Genomic DNA, 22,041 nt, shown 5'->3' on the forward strand with positions numbered 1-22,041 from the left:
TCTGTACTTTTTTTTTCCAGTTTAGTACCAGTGAACATATAGAATCACGAATCAATCCAGAATGTCCCACTTTGTCTGATAACGAAATCACCTCGTCGTTAGGCAATAAGGACACTTCAACTATAAAACGATCCAATATATCTAAATTTCCACTCGTTATGATGGAATTATGTAATGAGAAAACTTATAATGAAGCGTGTGAATCTCTTAAGCAAAATGTCTTCAAGACATGTTATGCTATTGCTAAATGTCATCAGTCCTACCAGGTTAGCATTAATTTATAATTCTAACAAATCCTCCCCATTAATAACTATTTTCATGTGCTTTCTTTGTATTACATAATATTCAAGCCGATTTATTTTTTCCCCAATCATTAATATTGACTGGATCATAGGATGCTGATAGTGTTAACTGTGTGTATTTAGTATCATTTTGTGAAACTGTCTAACATTTTACTAACTGAAGATTATTTATTTGTTTATTTCAATGCAAACTATTTTTGAGATCTTTAGTATAGTCTACCCATAACTTTTAGGGTGAAATCAAGCCTAGAGTCATCTTCAAACCTCCCAGTTCAATGGGTTGCCCTAAGTAGTTCACAAGTTCAACCCTAGTCTTCACAGTTACTTGCTTTAATCCTGTATGACTAAATTTCATCTGACTAGGGATTTGAGAATACTCCTGACAAACAGACTCTAGTGAACGCATGCTCATTATTATTAAGATAGTAAGTTTGTGTATATTATTCACCAGTTTTAATATTTTATGTTTTTCCCCCATCTCTTATAGATTCTCCATCAAATTGCTGAACTATTTATATCCAGCGGAGAACATGAACAATACATCAATGAGTTATTTAGCGTAGTCACATCACATCTAAAGTCATATTTTAGTGTTTCACCTAATAAAACTCCCAATAAATCTGACAATGAAAATTATGACTTCACAAATTATGAGAAAGAACATCAAACTGTTGGATTACATTTAATTGCTCTCTTATTCACCAGATCTCCATTAGTTTGTGCTTGTTTAGCTTGGAGTCATAAACTTCCAAGTGTATTGATTCAATTTGTATCCGATTCAGATATTCTAAATAAGTCACTTACTACTACTACTACTACTACTACTACTAATAGTAGTAGTTGTGGTGCTCGCCAAGAAGACACCCGAATGGAAGTGGACGAATTCAGTGCAGATGTATCTTACAATTCGAATGCCATTTCAAAATCTGATTACTACAAAACACTGACTTTAGCATTCCTTGTATTAGATCAGTATGAGAGAAGTATACAAGTATGTTCTTTTACAAGATATTAGTTTTCATGTTAAAGTATCCGTTATTGTTCACATTCGACGTTATATATATATATATATATATATATATATATATATATATATATATATATATATATCATAAATTTGCATCACAGTTTCATTCATTCTTTCATAGTAAGCTTCCGTTACTTCTGGTGATTGAATACTCGATATTGGCTTCGTAATCGCTTTTTTATCTTCCAGATAACCCGTAAACTTGAGCTCTTGACGGAAGAGAAGTGGGGAGAGAATGAAAGGAAGCTTTACCTCCAATGTTAGGTGAATTGTAGGAAAAAAACGGCATCTGTAAGCTTACAGGTGACATCACTATCCTAGAATCGTTTTGAAATAGGCTAAATTTAGTGACGAAATAGGTAATTATCCAATTACGGTACGACACATTGTCCATCAGTTTTCTGGGACTTTCCATTGAACCTTAATCGGGCTTAATGTTTCCTATCTTTTCTCAGGTTCTTGAGATTTTTCCAACAGTTTTATAATGTTGGGTTTATTGTATTATACATTATTAAATATTATTGTTAACGTACAATACTGTCATTTACCATATTTGTTCGTGAGACCATAATTTATGGACGCCTTTGAATAACGCCAAAGTGACCTTGAGAAAATCCATCAACCTACCATGGTCTTAAAATGGTTATAAATTATCGTGAGTTAGGGTTTTCATCATGAACTTAAATCGGCTGTAATACTACAATGTTATTTCGCCATATGGACTAATGAATTTCTGATCAAAACCCAGGAATCTCTATGTTAAATCTGATTGTTCCGTTCATAAATCACAGTCCCGCCATCGAAGACCATATTCCTGTAATTATATCTAGTTGTGCATAATGTTCAGAGAAAATGATCAGTCATGAGTGGAGATTAGCTTTTCGCTCATCTCTCATTATAATTGTTTTTTAAAACGTTTCTACAAGGGGCATGGAAACTTATACATTAATACAACTGCTGTTTCACAATAACATTTACACGTTTCCTCAAATTCTTTTGTTTCAGGCTCTACGTTTACGTCAAGAATGTGTCAAGCTGTATGCTTCTTCGCATAATTGGCATTGGTTTGATAATCAAGCAATGCTTTGGCATCCTTATACTAATGAAAGTATACGAATTATTGATAAAAGTTTTCATAAAGGTGATTTATGTGCATGTTGTGATATTAATCGTCGACCATATACTATTGAATTTCCAACTCTGACACAAATAAATCTTGTCAGTATGCATAGACGTCCTGTTATGCTTTTCCCATCTGTTTCTGAGATAACAGAAGCAGATGAAGCGTCGTCAATACAAAGTAAGTCATGGAAATTTTGTACTACAGTTCTCCTTACTGATTGCTTATTTTTATCATTATAAAATGTACGTAACATTTATAAATCATTAATTGTATTTGTTATAATCTCTTTCTTACGGTTATGACCCAGCTAGTCTTATTACTTAGTATTCTCGGACACCGGTTCACTCGACAAGTCCCTAAACCAGAACACGGATGAACAGGAAAGAGATTATATTCCAAATAACAAGGTTAGATGAAAGTAAGGTGCCAGTAAGAAGCACAATAGGGAAAACGTTAGTATATTTATAGTTTTTACATGAGAAGATTCTACAACTATCGACTAGCGGTAATTGGATAAGAATTAGCCAATCAGCGTGCACCAAGGCAATCGTGCATTGAGCATGCTTTAATCCAGTCTATGTCCCGCTAACAGTATTCACCAATTATCTTACGATATTTGTCGGTTATTCTGACATTACCTAATATAAAACAAGACCGAGAGTAGCAGTGTGGAGGTCGTTATTTGTTCAATATCTAGCGCACAATCTAGTACGCAGCTGTCTTTTGTGTTAGATAATCAGTCAGTCAGCCTAAACTTAGGACCAGGTACATATATGCATTGGTTTAAGTTTCCATACCTTGTTGGCATAACACGATGAACATCGAATTCATAGTAGTTATTTCTATGGTAGTAATATATTAAAGAAAGATTGCATATAAGGATATAATACAGAAAGAAAGAATTAGTTGATAGAAAGAAAGGTTTAAAGCAATTTTAATCTCACGGTTTAACAGAAGACAAAGAGTGCAGACACCTACACCATTGTAGGCGATTCTGAGCCATGTCACCCAGAGTCTCCAACCATTGGTTTCGATAGTCACGCAGACCCCAACCAAGTAATTTGCATCTACCAACATGGCTCAAGCTAGAAGTTAGTGACATTATGGACTGATGTCGCGTTTTGATTTGACTGCCCCTCACTTCCAACCATCCCCTACACTAGTCAGTATTGCGCGTCGTGGTAATCGGTGTTCAGGCATACACAACACGTGGCCCAACCATCTCAGTCGATGAAGGTTCACAACCCCATCAACTGATTTACCATCATTCCCTAACACCCCGCATGTAACCTCACTATTATTTACCCGGTAATCCCAGCAGATGCGACCTATATTTCTGAAGCATCTGTGGTCAAATTCTAGTAGCTTACGAGTATCTTCTACTCTCAGTATACTCGTCCCTTAATTGATAGACGGATGTCTCGCCTTCGCCATAGGTGATGTAAGTTGGCAATAGCCAAACGAGTCTTTTTATGGTATAAATATATCATCCTGTGCGAATAACTGTCTCTGAGTTACTATTAAGTCTTCTTGAAGTACTCGTGTCTTGTTTCTTTATTTACAAACTTTAACTATCTATAAACACACCATACTTATAGTTTGAATGGCTATATCATTTGTTTTTTCTAGCGACACCTTATGAATTGAGTTTAATGAATACAAAGATACCAGAATGTTTAAATGCAAGAGAACGTTCAAAACTATGTCATGCATTATTGACACATTTCCGTACCTTCAAAAATTTATCATCTTCAGAACAACAATCACATTCCGAAAATCAACATTCTGATGATCAGTCGCCTCTACCTTCAGACTGTTTAAACGCTATGTTCAGGTTGTTACTACGTTTATGCTTTACAAGTTATGAAAATGCAGATAAGTTAGCTGAAGCGGATCTCTTGACAACTCTATTTTCATATCCACATACGCGAGAGTTTTCTCCGGAATTCTCATCTTTCGTCGGTGCTTTGATTTCCGAAGTGAGTTTCTTTTAAAAATTTGTCGTCATTTAATGGATTCCTTTCTCGTCAACCTATTTACTACTTCCTGCTCAAATGCATTCATTTTATTATTGATCTCATCCTGAATGCGATTTTACCATGTATATCGCCTCACATAAAACTTATCGATTGACTAATAATGTCCTAATATCGATTTTAAACCTGTCATGCATCAGCGACGTAGAACATGTTATTTATATTCATCTGCCTTAGCTGTCACACTAAATTAGCTTAGAGAAATTAGAGTATCAAGATTAGTACCAAAGTAGTAGTTATAATGTTATCAAAGCATGTTGCGATTCGAGAGGAATTCACGGAATAGAATAGTTTAAGATAATTTAAAACTTAAAACCTTAGGAATAGCAACGCGTGAGTACATCTGCACCATTGTGATGAATTTTAACTCAGACCACTCAATCTCTTCAACCAATGATTGCCGTTATCGCCTAGATCCCAATCAGATGGTTTACACATACCAAAATCACTCGAATTAATTGTCAATAACTTCATGAAATAATGCCACAGTTTTATTTGGCCATCCTAAGCTTCTTCGAAACTTACTCGCACTCCTATCAACATCGCCTATCGAGGTAAGCTATAGTTTAGCATCCGTAGTACACGTCTCAACTATTTCATTCGATAAGGATTCACTACCTCATCGACCGATTTACCAGCTTTTCCTAGTACCTTTCTTCAATCAATAGTCCTAGCATACGCAAACTGTTCCTATGATCAAATACTAGTAAACTACGAAGGTTGCACCCTCAATCCCCGTAAGAGCCAGGATTAGATACCTATGACTTTGTTATAAATATATAATTTTATTTTTATCTCTAGATTTTTGACGATACTTCGACAATTGATCGAATAATGAAGGAAATTTACATCCGAATGTCCAGATCTGGTATGCCTAATGTATTTATGGGAATCGATGCTGGTCCTAGAGCTTGTCGAGATTTGTTCTATTTGTTGAGCTTATGTACACCGTTGCTTGCTAAAGATCGTGAACGTGCTCTTAGATTAGCAACAGAAACATTCAGTTTATCCTTGGCCGATAGCGATATAGAAGGTAACTATTAATCTGTAAATAATTTTTTTATTCACACTCATTGTATACATTTCAACTAGAAAGTGGAAGTTATCGCTTTTATTTCGCTTCTCACCGGATTTCGAACAAGTGAAATTGAAAATTGTTTAATTCTGACGAAAGTTTCCGACTTACATGTTGAGTAGTTTGAGTATATTGTACATGATTGTTTGCATAAAAATAGTGAATTTGTGCATATATACAGGTTTTTCCCCCCAGTTGATACATTACTTATAAAAGGTCAGGCTTTCTTTGATCCTAAGAATTCTGTTTCTCATCATTCAGTCACCTGACTCAATATTCAGTATACTAATATCATTGTTGCAAGTGATTCGGAATCTAGGTTTTGTCAGGGTGATGATTTTTCCACTATATATTTGTCAATTCACTGTGGATGAGTTTATTGTATTGCACTTCCATAGCATTTACTCACATGCATCTAACTTGAAACTTTCATATCAGTTGCAATTTTGTTAGTCTGTTTTTTCGTTTTGATTGTCACGATTGTTAATTAAAAATCTTACCATCTATTTTCAGGTAAAGTTTATCCAAAGACGTATGTCGTTGAAGAAGCTAATCCTCCTGGTACTGCTGTTACTGACCGTTCTTCAATTATATCATTCCCCCTTAGTCCACATCAGAAGCATTTACTTACCCAGCTAATGGATTTAATTATGTGTTCAACTTGGAAATCTAGAGGAAATCACAATTTAACTGGTCTCCAACATTTAGAAGTAAGTTTGTCGAGCAGATCTATATGTCGTCAGATATGACACATCTTTATACTTGGATAATTAAAATCATTCTATATCTCCTAACTAATGCAAATACCATTATTTTAATGATGTGAATGTAACCCTTTGCCTGATTAAACATTTTTAGTCGAAGTTTCGTACATGCACATAATTAATGCCACTAATTTACAACCATCCCAGCTAAATCGCCAAAGATAATACTTTCGTATATGTCAATTTTAAATAATAAGTGAAATAAAGGGATCAGTTTTTCTCTTCTTTACATTATTGTCTAGCTAAATTAGTGGTCACGTTCCTCACTATACGTTGTAAACCTTTGATTTATTACTTTACTCAGCTGAAGGGTCTATCATTTGCTAATTTTATATTTAATGTTTTAGGCAAACTCTCTTGCATAGTCTACAACTGTACTTTGTACGATCAATCATTAATTATCTCTTGTTCTTTTACTAGTGTATTAAAATTTATTGTTATTTGAGCACTAGTCCGTGAACAATTCTGGTTATTCCTTTTCGTATCATGATTATTGTAGTTTCACCATACAATTGAAGCAAAATCATTTGTCTTTCATCTAATGTATGTATATATTATACTTTGTTATGAGTATTGCCGCCAATAAAATCTATAAACAGTGTGAACATAAGAATCGGTTCACTATATAAGACAAAATATTTGCATTTCTACCCCATAGATTGTTTAACGATTCGTTGCCACTCTTCTCTCAATCGGGACAAAAGATTTTCTTCATAAGTTTTCTGTTACTTTTAATCTCCTGGATGAAATGTCAATTTTCGATTATGTACTACCCAGTAGCTGACGTATATAATTAGAATCTTAATATTGTACAGTAGTAAACATTGTATATTTGATTGTCTTTTCGTTTGCAGGTAACAGAAGCATCCGGAAATGACGGTTTTACCTCAGAATCTGTTTATCCTCCAATATCTAATACAAGAAATGTTATTTCGAGGAGCGGTGCCACAAATGTACAATCTGCTAATACATATAGTCGTTCAGATCAGTCATCACTGGAAAACTCTACAATTCGTTTAACACATGGTGAATTTAATAAACAAAACGGGTTTGTAGTTTTAGGCAAATCAGATGCGATGCAATACTTGATTGACTTAGTTGGTACTTACAAATCTGTCGCTGAATTTGTCGCAATGTATAAACACAAACATTCCATGGAGCATACATCTGGAAGATCAAACACCGATGTATCAAAGTGTTCTTTTATCTCCTACTTATTTAATCATCTGTTAAATAACTCTGAAACAGCCGAATCTACCATGTCATTGTTGAAAAATTTAATACTCATCAGTAGTGAATCCATTCAAGGAGTAATTATAAATGAATTTAAAGCATCACTTGGTCGCGTTGCCACTAAACATTACCCTATTTCACCAGAAGATATTAAGTCTGAAGTTATCTCTCCAATGAAAAATGATCGAATCTCATCTCATATGATGTTTTTAATGCGTATACTATCATTGCCATCTCCTCTAATTAATCGTGTTTTACGTTTGTTATATAAACGAAGAATACCAGCAGATATTGCTAAATTAATTGCTATTGTTGACTGCAATTTACCTAACACACAGTTCACAATTAATATTATGTTGCACTCTCTAGAAAGTTTAACTCTAGTAGATCGTCAATACACTAAGTTTAATTCGCAAGGAAAACGACTTACGAATAGCTCTACGGGACGACAAGTTAATGTTCCGTCAGCCTCAAATGAAGAGTCAGGTGATGTAGAAATGAGACTCACTAATACTATACAAACATCTTCAACTATTACCGACTCAACCTCACAGAATCTAATGCTTAATACCATACCATCATCTGAACAAAGAACTGATGTCTCCCTTGACAGAAGCACAACTAACATATCTTCCACCATTCCTGGATCGGATCATACTATCAATACTTCCAGAGATTTTGAGACTGATTCCGATGATGATGATGACGATGATGTTACAATGTCCGATCAACAGGAGTTTTCACACCCTGTGCAAAATGTAGATTCAGCTTTCGATAGACCTAGTTTGATTTTATCTAGCACTGCACAAGGTAGTGCTTCTTCAAATCTTAATCGCGTTCTTAATGATGTTTTGGCTGCCCAGGCCGATATGGTCATTAATTCTGATCACAATGAAAACGTCCATCAACCTTGGCGTAGTGTAGGCAACGGAGATCAAGAAACTAGATCTGTGATATTTGTTTATGATGATGAAGATGAAGGAAGTTCCGGCCAAGGTGCTGAAGGTAATAATAGTCAAGAAGAGGAGGAAGATGATGATGTCCTTGGAGAAGATGAGGACGAAGAGGATGATGATGATGACGACGATGACGATGATGATGACCAGGACGGTGAGAATGATCCGGATGTTGAAGGTGATGACGGTGATGTTGATGTTAGTGGTGAAGATGAGGAGGTTGCTTTTGTTCTTAGTAGAAGTCGCAGACATGGGAACCGTACTCAACCTTCTGGTTTGTCTAGCCCACGTCGTCGTCGACCGAACGCTTCCATTTCTGTTACCGTTACTACTAGTCGAGCCAACAGTGATCGCAATCAGAATACTGAATCTCATGACGATGGTGGAAACTTGCATAATGAAGATGCCGATATTGTACTTCATGACGATACGCATGTGGACGATGATGGGAGCTTTGGTGATGATGATATAGATACGTATGGTCGAGATGACGATGATACTAGTCGAGATGATGTAGCGATTATTTCTTCTGATATACCTGGTGTTATCTTTCCCAATGAAAACCGTGGGTCTCATGGAAACCATTCAGTTGCAGCTGTGGTCGAAGAGACTCTCCGTCGAGTAGTTGCTCCACCTTTGAATGTAATCTCATCTAATGGTTTTCGAGATCTCGGAACAAATAATCTGTCAACCTTAAATGTCCAGTCGCGAGGTTCTTCTACCGGTAACTGGGATTATCTTCTACCCGCTTTTACGAATTTGATTGCTCGTCATGGTTCCCGACACATTCCTTTTGATGGTGAATCTAACCTACCGACAAGTACTACTATATTCCGTTTCGGTCCTGAGGCATCAGTATTTGTAGGTGGAACTAATTCAACTCGTTTGGGATCTGGTGTAAATTTTGTTTATTCTTCAAATAATCAAACAGGTCTTAATAATTCTCAATCTATTCAAGCATTACCAGCTGCAACCCTGGCAAATCAGCATCCTTTACTTCAGGTTTGTTTTTTATATCGTTTTGCACTTTTCCTATTACATTCGCTTACAAGATTTGTTAGGTCTGATCCATAATAAATCATTAGGTATAAACGTAGAACTAAAAAGCTATGAAGATCTCGTAAAATTTAATTTTCTGTTATTCAAGTGGTCATGTTAAACCTTATATTCCTTATCTCACTAAATCTCCATGCGTTTAACACAAATAACTAACCAAATGGTAAAATCTCTTTGTAGAATAGATGGAATATGGCTAACAATGACGTGCGTCTCTTCTCATTCAGGATTCGTTACAAGTCTCAAAGTCTTAATGGCCATGTTAATTACTTTCTTGTATTAGTTTTGCTAGGCTGTTAGTTTGTATTACAACTTAAACCGGCACATTCGCGCCCCCTAATTTTTTGTTCATGTCTGATTGCCTTCAAATAAAATTGCTCACTACTTACTAAATGTTGACTTCCAATTGAACGTTTTGAAAATTATGTAGTACTATTCTTCTGTGTTTCTACAACTTAAGGTACCGATGACCGCTGGAGCTAATGTTGGTCTTTCAACAATTAACACAAACACTGGAACATCCAGTCACAATACATCACTCAATAACGTTAGTGGCTTACGTGTATTTGGCGTTCTACCGCGACCACAACACGTTCCTCCTCACTATGGTACACGTCATCGGATTACAGGTTCATCCGGACCACATCTTTCCTCCAGTCTTACTGGTTTACGCCATCATACTTCATTTAGCCGACTACTTAATGCTGAATCGGAACCAGATGGTGTTAGTTCGGGAGGGTCTAATAGTCTGACTCGAAGTCAACTTGCTACTGATGTTAGCGGTTTAGGTTTAAGTCGGCCAATCATCGCAGATGCTGTTTCTATGTCACCAGTAAATCGTGTATTTTATGTTCCACCAACGATCCCTCAACAACAATTTCCACCATCTTATGGCAGCCGTCATCGATTTCCGGGCACAACTCTATCTCACCTCTCTTCAAGTTCCAGTAGTTGTTCACGTCACCAAACCTCATTCAATCGGTCATTTAATTCTGATTTAGAACCAGATGCAAATAATGAATCTAGTAGTAGTCACTTTTTCAGTCAAGTTACTGCCAATGCTCGAGATAATCGCTCTGGACCAGAAGCCGATGCACTGGTATGGACTATGCTAACAAGTCTAGCTGAAGACCAACCTTCTCCTGTTAATTCCGCTCTAAGCGCAGCTGTATTTTCTAGGTTCCTTTCTCAAGGACAAACTAGTCGAAATCAACAAGGAATTATGGATATTCGTTCTAGAGGACTAACTCCTTATGCAGGCTATGCTCTGCCACCCCATTATCGACGATGGACCAATCTATCCCGAATGTTATTCGGGCATGAAATTATGGATCTTATTCTTTTGGGTCGTCATCATATTTATAAAGCACTCGAACAGAAACGTCATGAATTATACAATCTGCGTATTTCAGAAAACGAAATAGTCTGCTTATCTGTAGTTACTAGTTCTCCGGATGAACCACTGGTTGCAGCTCCAGCATTGACTTCTACTAATAATAATGCTAATGAATCTACAGAAACATTTGTAACATTTGCTACTCCTCTTGTTACTTGCGTGTCAACGTCTGAGAACTCCGGTTACACTCAAGAATCTTCTGTGGATTTACAACAACAACTACCTGTTGTTTCTATCGATAGTGTACCTACATTTAATCAAACTAATCCAGATGTATGTGTTAGTGAAGCATCTGAAATATCGATTTCATCAGATGTGTGTAAGTTATTATGAATTCTTTTTCATATCTCAAAACTATATACCATTTGTTTATAATCTTACACGCTAACTTGATCTCTAGCAGTATTATCTCTGGAGCTCAATGGTTAGAGGGTTCGACTTCCAGTCACTTAGTCCCAGATTTGAAATCCATTCCACATGATTTGTGTTGTAACGGGTGAGACTGCAGATTATGATGGAGCAGCGTATTATCGATCGAATCAATGACACGTAAAACACGTACGGACTACAGAAAGGACATTATGTTCTCATTCTCAATTCCACTACTAGTTACATGTTTATGTACTCTATTTTGAGCCACATTTCAAGCGCGACAGCTAGTAATACTACTCGGTTACCTTGACTGTACGTAGGTAAAGCGGAGTTTGAACTTGTGATCTGTCGGTTAAAAGTCGAATGTTTTACCCATAAAGCCACAAATATTTTGTTGACAACCTTGTATTGTAATTGAGTTTAGTATAATGACGGTATTCATTTTGTTCATTCTTGGCTAAGTGCTCTATATTGTGAACATCACCAACTATTAAGAGTTTTATTTTCAAGTCCCTCAATAAGAAATACCTTTCCATGGCATAAACAGCCAGGAAGTGACATTTACTCTCATATATCTCACAGAATTAGAAATCCTCTCGTTAATGATCTGATCACTCTATAGGCTGAAACTGAGTGTAGACGAAGTTCAATACTTAAACTAAGAGCTTATAGAACGATAACAGTTTTTAAAGGTATCGGGTAGATACAATCCTTAATAAACCAGGCGGTAGATGATATAAGCGTTATACAAAGGATTTTTCTCTGAATACTATGCTTGAAACAAGTAACCATAATAATTTCTGTTAATTGTATATTGATAATTCAATAGGTTTCTTCATGTGCTTACTAGAACTAAACCGTGTAAAAAAATTTTGAAAAACAAATCATGCTTTTTGTAGCGAAATTTCATTTCTTAATATTTGTCTCATAGTTTTGACTATAGACTAAAAGAGATACCTTTTCTCAAATCATTATCTCAGTGTAATCTTTTTTTTTCAAGAATATATTATTACTGTTGTTGTTTATATTTATGATCATTTTCTAATATTTAAGCTATGTCAAATCCAGCTATTTTACCTGTTCAAAATGAACCAGAACCTGCAAATCCTATAGAAAATATATCAAATCTTGTAACATCTAATGACATTCCTACTACTAATACTTCCACTGGACCACCAACAAGATCACTTGTTATGACTGATGAAGAAACTATTCAATCATTAGTGGAAGGTGGAATGGATCCATCGTTTTTAGATGCATTGCCTGAAGAAATGAGACAAGAAGTTATTGCAGATCATCGTTATGCAAGACAAGTTCAACAACGAATTAATTCTATGAGTTTACCAGTACATGTTAATTCAGAATGGTTGACTGGACTTCCACCTCATATTCAAGAAGAGGTAACCCTCTGAATACAGTGTTTATTTTTATATTTGCTATGTCTCGTGGTGTATTTCTACATAAATTCACTTATTTTAGTTATTGTGTGTTAGGATTCTCCGTTTATGTTCAATAGTTTGAAGTAGGTACCAGTGGCATAGATCTGTTTTCTGCAAATAGTTTTCGATCTTAAATATGCGGATGATATTGTCTTACTTACTGGGTAATGATAATCATGCTATTCCATCCTTAACATTTAGTTGGTTGGTAAGCAATGCCCGTAGTTATAACACGTATACTCCACCTTCTAAATCCAAAGTGCTTTTACGAAATTGATAGGATCCTACGCCTACACTTACACTATATAATGAGCTGTTAGAAATAGTTGAAAAGTTAGTGTATCTGGGTAGATGAATGGATACTGATGTAGTCGTGATTGACGAGATCAATCTAAATATGGTTAAAGCCGGAGTCACTTACGACAGATCAGTAAGAGCAGTTCTGTTTTTTATTCATTTAAACACATAAGCATTGGTACAAGGAGGCACCAAACAGATATGCGTCACATAACTCATTCGATTTATGTGAGGGTTCAGATTCTGCTCGGATGCCCGAAACGGAGCGGGTAGCTTTCTTAGGGGGTCACACTCTGAGCCTTTGACCTGAAGGTCTGATCCATGTAAGGAGATGCGGGCCCACGGTAACCGGTGATCAACAATAGGTTCATACGCTATTTGTTTCCTTAGGATCCTGGAGCCCATATTCACCATTGGTTTGTAATCAGGGTTTTCCAACTCCCCTAGGTGGATTTTCCGTATCCACCAACCCGGTTAAAGCATCAGATATTCGCTTTTCGTCCCCTCAATTTCGTAAACAACACTCCCGCCACGAGAAGGCAGTGAGTACAACTTCCCTGGCAGTGGTTGTACGCATGTGGCCACTTGAGAGCATTTCGAGAGGGAGAGATGTTTTCCCAACATTGGGACTGATTAGTACTAACGGAGAGCTAATCAGTTTATAAGAGGGTGCCAGGATGTGATTCTTACAATCTAATGCTCATCCTGACAACATTTTATGTCTCACTTATTGTAACTGACAATCTAAACAAAGTAACTTAACTTGAGAAACTTTACAATACGATGTATAACATCGCTGTTTATTCATCTTAAATGAAATAAGTTTTTCACATTAATTTTTATTTATTTTTCGTGAATACACTAATAATCGGATTCGTAAACTACAATTAGCTTCATATTGCACAGTCTATTTTAATACTCATCATTGTTATTTATATTATTGATAGTTATAATCTCAGAATCGCGCCTTTATGCGATTGTGTTTCAAGGTTACATTAACTATAGACATATATTCCAAAAATAATAATTATCGAGTTCATGCTAGTTTACAGGCATGATCAGGTTGATATAGATAACAATCTTAAATGCATACGATATATATATATATATATATATATATATATATATATATATATATATATAATCAGTCCCAAAAATGCGAAGTGTTATTCGTATCTGCCCGGATCCCAGCCTTAATTTATCCTTTATGCGAAAACTACTATGAATAAATATACAATATTCTAGGAGTGGTCTAACATATATTTTGTACATTAAAATGTGCGACTCGTTTTTATAGAGGTTACGAATTATTCAACCCAGAAGACTTTGAAATCGGTTTCGAGACCTGTTCTGAATATGACAAATTGTACGATTATAGGTCCGTTACAATGATAACAATAAGTATTATTATTTCCTTAGGTTCTAGCACAATTTCGTCAAGAGCAACAACAACAACAACAGTCTTCCACCCAACCCCCTACAACCACATCTGGTGAAACTAATTCAACTGAACAACCTACTACTCAGCCGCCATCTACGCAAAATACAACTGACAGTAATACTGCATTTCTTGTGTCTCTGCCACCTTCTGTACTTCGTGAAGTATTGGCTGATATGGAAGAATCACAATTGGAAACACTCCCCCAATATTTGGTCGTTGAAGCTAACAGATTACGTCGAGAGCATGAAGAACGTTATGCTCGTGCTGTTCAAAATGGTATTTTAGCTCATTCCAATGATTCCCGACCTTATCGTGAGTGACTGTTAAATTTTCGTTAAGATTCGTTCCTCAGATCACAAAATATCATCCATTGGCTATAATATATTCAAAAATCGTGCATGGCTGTTTTTCACTGCTTAGTTGATAATGTGTTGTGATTGATGGAGCTTGATCTTGAACGTGAAATCATTCATGACAATCACACAATTTCTCACTTACTTACTATGTCAAAAACTCGTCTACCTGCAATTTTTAGAAAGAAAGCGTTTCGAATAAGACAGCTTTAGTGTCATGAAATACGAAAAAAAAATGGTTTTCATCATTTTAATCATGCTTCACTCAGCTACCCACATTAAACTTTTTGCAAAGCTTCACTTATCCCTACATCGAAACTGCAAACAGTAAACAATAACGCACCTGTACTCATGAAATTAAAATCGAAAACAACTGTGAATACATCTTGTTTACTGTAAACAATCGGAATATGTAATAAATTAGTCTACAGGTACCAGTTATACTCTTTCGTGGACACACTAGAAAAATCTGTTACATTAATAAGCTGCATATATCAGTTGTCTAGCTCACTATGACGTGAAATCATGCGAAATATATACAACTTTTCACCAACATGAAATGTGAGGATTGCATTTGAATAATCCCAGCAATTGAAATTTAACTAGTCCCAACTTTTTGTACGTCAATATAATCGAGTATATTCACCGCTGGAGGGAAGTTCGAAATAGCTTACCGGACAAATTATTTCATTTTCACTCACTGGAATTGTTTCAATATGATTTTCATCTTCAATATATATATATATATATATATATATATATATATATATATATATATATATATATATATATATTCAGCGCCCAATTTCTACCTAACTGTTCGTCCAAATTTTATTGAATATTCATAACGATTTTGTTCAACAATTTTGTTCTTTTCTAACATTATTTATCTATTTTGTTTTCTAAAGACTTTTGGCGTAATTTCACCACCACTTCTGGATTACTAGGTGCTGGTGGACAAGGACGTTGGATTGTTCGATTTCATTCAAATGATCAAATTGTAGTTCATCCTAACAATATAGATGGTTCATTAAGTTTGAATAATGCTTTAGGTGTTCGTGCAATGGCCGGTTTATCTAGTCGTGAATTAATTGATCATGAAGGATTAACATGTATAATAGTACTGCTTGTAGCCAGTTCTTCATGTTCTAATCAAAGACAAAACATAGTGCCAACGGTGAAGAAAGTAAGTGGTTAATCGTCTCTGCTTGAACAATTGTATCAACAGGTTCTTTATATAGCTAGATTTTCATAACCTTTAAATCTACTTTATTTCTTATCCGACAGATTTATCGTTTCAAATATTTGGTGTGATTTTTCTATTGTAATGAACTTGCCTATTCTGTTGATCTCCATGTCTTTTACTGCATACATACTTTCATTCCCGCTTTTGTCTCTATCTGACTAAGTCCTAGTGTGTTAGTCATTTTGTTGATTCCTGTTTTGGTCTAAGATTTTGTGATTGCATAGAATTCTTGGTCGACATGTGATTCATAATGACACGATGATGCTGAACTATAGATCCAAGGCTCCCTAACTACACACATCAAAAAGTAAGACAACTAGCCGGTAGAATGGACTTCGATCCCCTCAAAAATAACATGACTGTGTGTAAAATATTTGACACTAGAACACACAATTATGTGTCATAAGCAGCTGTATGATAAGTTTTGTAGGTTACTTATCCCAGTAAACGTTAATGCTTCACTGTTAAGTATAATTATCACCGTACATACCTATTTCTTCCCTCACATAATGTGAGTAACTTATTCTATAACCCTGGAATAACGAATATAAATCAAGCATAGAATATAAAGCTCTACTTGGTAACTAATCCGGATTGCATGTCCTTCCTGGCTGACGCAAATGTTGGCACTAAGCTTAAATATCTTTGTTGTTTTGTATTCCCTTGGACCTGGTAAATTATATATTGTAAAATGATAAATTTTCTAGGTTCTGCGTAATCTGTCATGCCACTCTGCTACACGAAATTGGATTGTAAACACCATCATATCTCTGTTTAATGGATTGTCTGAAAAACCTCCTCCCCAATTACAGTTAACTTCTAGTTTTGTGCCGTCCATAGAGGAATGTGAACCAATACCGAGTACTTCACACGATCGTGGGGTCTCTTTTCCTACTTCTGAAAGTGAATTCCAATGTTCTACGAAGCCCATGTCTAACAACACATTATTCCATACTGGATTTGAAGCTGCCTTGGGTTGCTGGGTACGGATATTCCATCCTGTTCCTCAAAGCCTAATCCATACAACTTACCCTCAAAATGACTCTCATACTGTTGTGCCCACTTGTTCCAAAGATACGTCTTCATCGACTCCTGTTCGATATATTATACATCCTCAAGGAGCAGTTTTTGTTGCTGGTGTCCTCCTGGAAACTCTGAACGAATTAACCCGCGCATTTCCATCGCATTTTTATCCTTCAGAAGCATGTCAGTCAGAGTCTGCTGGGACTTCTCATAGCACTGATAGTAAGTATTTTCCAGTTTTAGTGTAAAAATAAATATCACTTATCATGCAGATCTTCTGACATCAAATAGCTATTCACTTAAATGTGTCGTTAATAAAATATCACTATTATAGTACTTCGATCTCCACTAGGGGTGGAACAGTGCATCAATTGTTAAGTTATCCAGCCTTCAACTACCACGTCTCGCGTTTTAATCCTACTCTGCCTACTTCTGTTTAGGCAACAGTGTAGTATCACTTGTTCTCGCTATTGTCTTATAAATATTTGCTTAAACGATTATAGTCGTGATATGAGATGTCCGACAAAATTGTCTGTTTCTTTCACAGTCTAAGAGATATAGAACCTGAACTCAGTAGTTCAACTTATTTGCTGTGAAAGTAAAGATGATACTTATTCTCTTAGGTACCGTCACATCGATTTATTCTGCTTTAGTGTAGTATAACTAAAAGTAGAGAATTTTAACGCTGAAGCCGTGGATGCTTCATGTATATATCATTAATCTTTAAAATACACACCTAGGATCCAATTGTGGTTATTTATTTGATCCCACACAACTTATCGTTTCGTGATAAAACAGCAGCTTATTGTAATCTTGCACGTTCTTTTGTATAATAGCGTTATGTTCAATAGAAGCGTACACTTCTGCATTGAAATTCAATTTTTAATTGCTTGTGTGTTTTTCGGTTTACAAGTCCCGAATAGAATAAAAACCCCATTCGCCATTTCATTACTACCTAATATCTAAATTAACCAACTTATATCTACGGTCAATATCAGGTCATCCATCCAAGAAGCCTAATTTTTGGCTGATCGACTAAATGAAAATCTTAATACTAACAACTCATTTTAGTCTGAGTTTGTATGCTCATCAATTGAAATACCATTCCACATATCAAGTCGACATTCATTATTCGATACAGATGCCAACATCTAACTTGATTTCCAAGTATTTTTCTTCTTAAAACACTAATGAAAATTCTTTTTTTAAATATTGTATTACCGTTTTCTACACATTGTTGTTTGCTTGCTTGCTTATGTTTTGTAAATAGTTGCTTTCACATCATTCTGGGATATATTCAATCGCCTCTCCCAATCTAACATAACTCCATTGTCTGTTGGATCTACCACACGACCTGTAGTTAGACGAGCAAGAATTTCATCAAGAAAAAGACCTGTTTCAATTTCTGACAAACAACAAGCAATTGATTCAACTCAAGAGTCTTCGTCATCTACATCGAAAACATCTATAAATCCATGTCATAAATCATCTAATTTAACAACCACTGAGACTACTTCATCATCATACTCAGGTAAAAAAAAACATTTAACTGTGGATTCATTTTTTTTACTTTTTTAATGCTTCCATGCATCGAAAGTTGTTTATTGACCATGTGCTGTATGTTTTAGACACATTTTATCTGATGTATCTTTCCCTTATTTTTAAACCAACTTCTACCTAGACTGCATTTATCACAGTGAGATTTTATACTCCATAGTAATAATAATTTTATAATCTGAAAATTAGTACAGTACACACACAGCATAGGCGTCATTAGATGGGTGCAAATTGTTATGTGATAATTGTATTTAAGAAAGTTTAATTTTTACTTTATTTGGGTAAGCATAAATTCCAAGTGACTTTGTTTAGGACAAATGTGAATTAACAAATATTAATTACGGATGCAATAAAGGGTGTAAAAGGTGATTGGAATGGTGTTAAAGTTTCACACTTTGTGTTTGTTAACAGTCCAAAGAGAAATATTGATTCGACAGACAGTAGTATACAAACTACTAATAGTCATGGAATTACTAAGCATTTGACATAACCATTAAATATTTTTTCATGTGAAAAATTGTGCATACTTTCCATAGAGGGGACTTGGAACAGTCTAAATTTGTGGGAGAGACACCAATCCAAAGAAGTCCAGCTTGTGGGTTGCAGCCATGACAGCGAGTTTTTTTTGCAAGGTTGAACTCTTATCATCGCCGAATAGTATACAGTACGGAATGTACACAAGTCATGTCAACAGTTTGTTATTTACTTTCAATGGTAAAGGTTTAAAATCTGATCTCCTTCCTACAACTTTCATCGTAGCATAATATTTAGTCGTGACAGTATATTGTCAAAAATTTATATTTCATCTAATCTATGTGCAATATAGGACCTGATACATGTGTACATCGGTTCAAGTTGTTATGACCCATTAGCATACCGAGATAAAATTGTTAGGACAAATCTCAGTGTAGTAACAGTATTCATTATTGCAATTTTTATTAATTCACCTTCAATCTAAACACTATATTCTGTCATAGCTTTGTATTCAGTGCAGAGAAATGTAACTCTTATGAAGAATAATAATAAGAAGAAATAAGTCCACGAAACTGATATACTACCTAAAAATGTATTACTTATGATTATTATAGTATCCGAAACATACTCTTTACTCAATATTACTACTGTTGATAACGTACATCACAGACTAACCTTTGTTAAACAATCATTGGTAATCAGAAAGCACTAAACTGTTGTTTCGCTCTATTATGCGACTTATCAGTAATACTCATCTATGACACCACCAGGGATTGAACCCAAGTTCTTTACGTTTACTGGTGAGACTGAGAGGTCCAATACTATGATAAAGCAGTTATTTAATGTTTCCTGGTTTTAATCGTTGTCTAAAATATGTCTATCATGCCAACTTTAAAATTCAAAAATCTTCGTCAAATGTTACTATTATTATTGTTTTCTCGTGCCAATTTTTTATCTTTGCAAAATATTACTACTTGTAGCAGATGCATTGGAAAATGATTCCATGAAAGAAGTAACGTATGAAACACAATGCACTAACAATAATAGTCCCAAGTCTATTACTACTACCAATACTACACCAGTGACCGTAAATTGTTTCACTGCTTTATCTGAATTACTTTGTCATCAATTATTACACGACCGTCCAAATCATCAAGAACGCCTCATAACTATTCTTGCTGGGATTGTCAAAGATTTCCTACTTAGTCGATCTCATTCCAATATATCTGTTGCTCAGGCTTCAACTCATCCAACTAATCTTGTTACACCAACCACTGTAAATACTATTTTGACTGATACAAATCAACAGGTAAGAGAAGTGTATACCATGTTTATCTAACTCAACTCCTAATTTTTATGTACTGATCTCTGAGATTCATCGTTTATGTAACGATTGTCCAAATGAAGTGGATTTTAAACTTATGACCTTACTTGCTGAAAGTCATGTGTTCCAACTAACCAAATCATCACTTCACTATTCAATATAGTGAAAATTCCCATTTTGCCATTTCGTAAATAAAGAAGGAACGAATTGAGCGAAGAAATTTCTTTTCAATTAGTTTTTCATCATGGCTCTACACTAATATATATACGTTTTACAATAATAATATAATACTCATCGAGTGGATACGTTACGTAATAATTACATAATGACATTTAAATTAACATTGATTAATTGGAAGAAAGAGGATTATTAATATTCATAGTGATCAAGAAGTTGCTAAGTTGCGTAATGTAAGAAACAAATAAAGAACAGAATTTTAACGGATGGTCAATAGGATGGTAGTTACGTAAGAATCAAGAGATGAATGTTGAGAAGTTGTTAAGTTCAAAAGCAACAGAAATAAAATTACAAAAGTTAAAAAAATGGAAGAAGTATGAAAAATAGTTCTTTTGAAGGAAATCTTAAACTGATGGCCAGGGCAGGGAAAGTGGTTGTACGAATCTCTTTTGAATGCAAAGGTCAGGTTTGTGAACATGGATTGCGATGGCTTCCGCAATTTCATATACTAACTCTTTAAGAATAAATTATTTTAATCAACTGGTAATCTGTAATACACATGTGTAATTGCTTAAATAACATTTCCTAATCCTTTGTGAATAGTTTTCCCTGGCGATATGATTTTCTCGATGAATTTTCCAGTTACATTATGGTGTATGCTACTTGTGTTGACAGATATGTAACACCAGTTAGAAGTGGAATACCTGGCAGCAGAACGTTGAGATCGAATTAAAGAACAATAATGTAAACAGCGAGTAATTGTAATAGCAACAGGAAGGATGAAGTTTGTAACAGACAACTGATGGAAGATGTGTAAATGATGTACTCAGTATATGGTTTTCATATTTTACGAAGACACTGTAATTTTGCATTAAACAATAAATTGGTTATCTACATCTGAGTGTTCGTTCATTACAACATAATTCTATCAACTTATAACTGTTCTTCGACTAAAGCTTTTATTGAATTTTCAGTAAATTAATGTCTGAACGTTATGTAAATGTCCTAAAGGAATAATATAACTCAACGAATATCTTGTGCACACTACTTTGGATTACTCCTTTAGCGTTGGGGTTAGTAATACTATCTGATTATCCGAACGAAAGTAAGTGAAGCATGTCTCAAATCAGCATCCACACTATAGAAAATCTATGATGGATATAGCATATTGATGCACTGTATACTTTTATTACTTACGCCTGTTACTCCTAATGGAGCATAGGCCGCAGACCAGGTATACTTTTATACTGTTACTTTATTTTATTTTCACTGTTGTAGAAGTTATGAACGAGTGATGAAAGCTCAACACCGCAATTTCATGTTTCAATTGACTAGTAAATTTAGTCTACGCGGCTCTGAAATGTTATGTT

The 22,041-nt window shown here is 35.1% G+C and overlaps 1 protein-coding gene across 1 annotated transcript in view; it reads left to right on the forward strand.

The window, feature by feature from the left end:
• Positions 1 to 22,041, forward strand: part of HUWE1 (E3 ubiquitin-protein ligase huwe1) — a 56,056-nt gene that overhangs the window by 24,781 nt on the left and 9,234 nt on the right. Inside the window, exons 21-34 of the mRNA XM_051213898.1 lie at positions 21 to 266; positions 790 to 1,293; positions 2,335 to 2,629; positions 4,082 to 4,431; positions 5,290 to 5,521; positions 6,077 to 6,273; positions 7,182 to 9,518; positions 10,033 to 11,287; positions 12,394 to 12,740; positions 14,496 to 14,829; positions 15,779 to 16,056; positions 16,824 to 17,361; positions 18,410 to 18,670; positions 20,151 to 20,479. Of these exons, the coding sequence (XP_051069918.1) occupies positions 21 to 266; positions 790 to 1,293; positions 2,335 to 2,629; positions 4,082 to 4,431; positions 5,290 to 5,521; positions 6,077 to 6,273; positions 7,182 to 9,518; positions 10,033 to 11,287; positions 12,394 to 12,740; positions 14,496 to 14,829; positions 15,779 to 16,056; positions 16,824 to 17,361; positions 18,410 to 18,670; positions 20,151 to 20,479 (7,503 nt within the window). The remainder of the gene's footprint in view (positions 1 to 20; positions 267 to 789; positions 1,294 to 2,334; positions 2,630 to 4,081; positions 4,432 to 5,289; positions 5,522 to 6,076; positions 6,274 to 7,181; positions 9,519 to 10,032; positions 11,288 to 12,393; positions 12,741 to 14,495; positions 14,830 to 15,778; positions 16,057 to 16,823; positions 17,362 to 18,409; positions 18,671 to 20,150; positions 20,480 to 22,041) is intronic.

The sequence above is a fragment of the Schistosoma haematobium genome, chromosome 3 (genome assembly GCF_000699445.3).
Source record: "Schistosoma haematobium chromosome 3, whole genome shotgun sequence".
Lineage (NCBI taxonomy): Eukaryota > Metazoa > Platyhelminthes > Trematoda > Strigeidida > Schistosomatidae > Schistosoma > Schistosoma haematobium.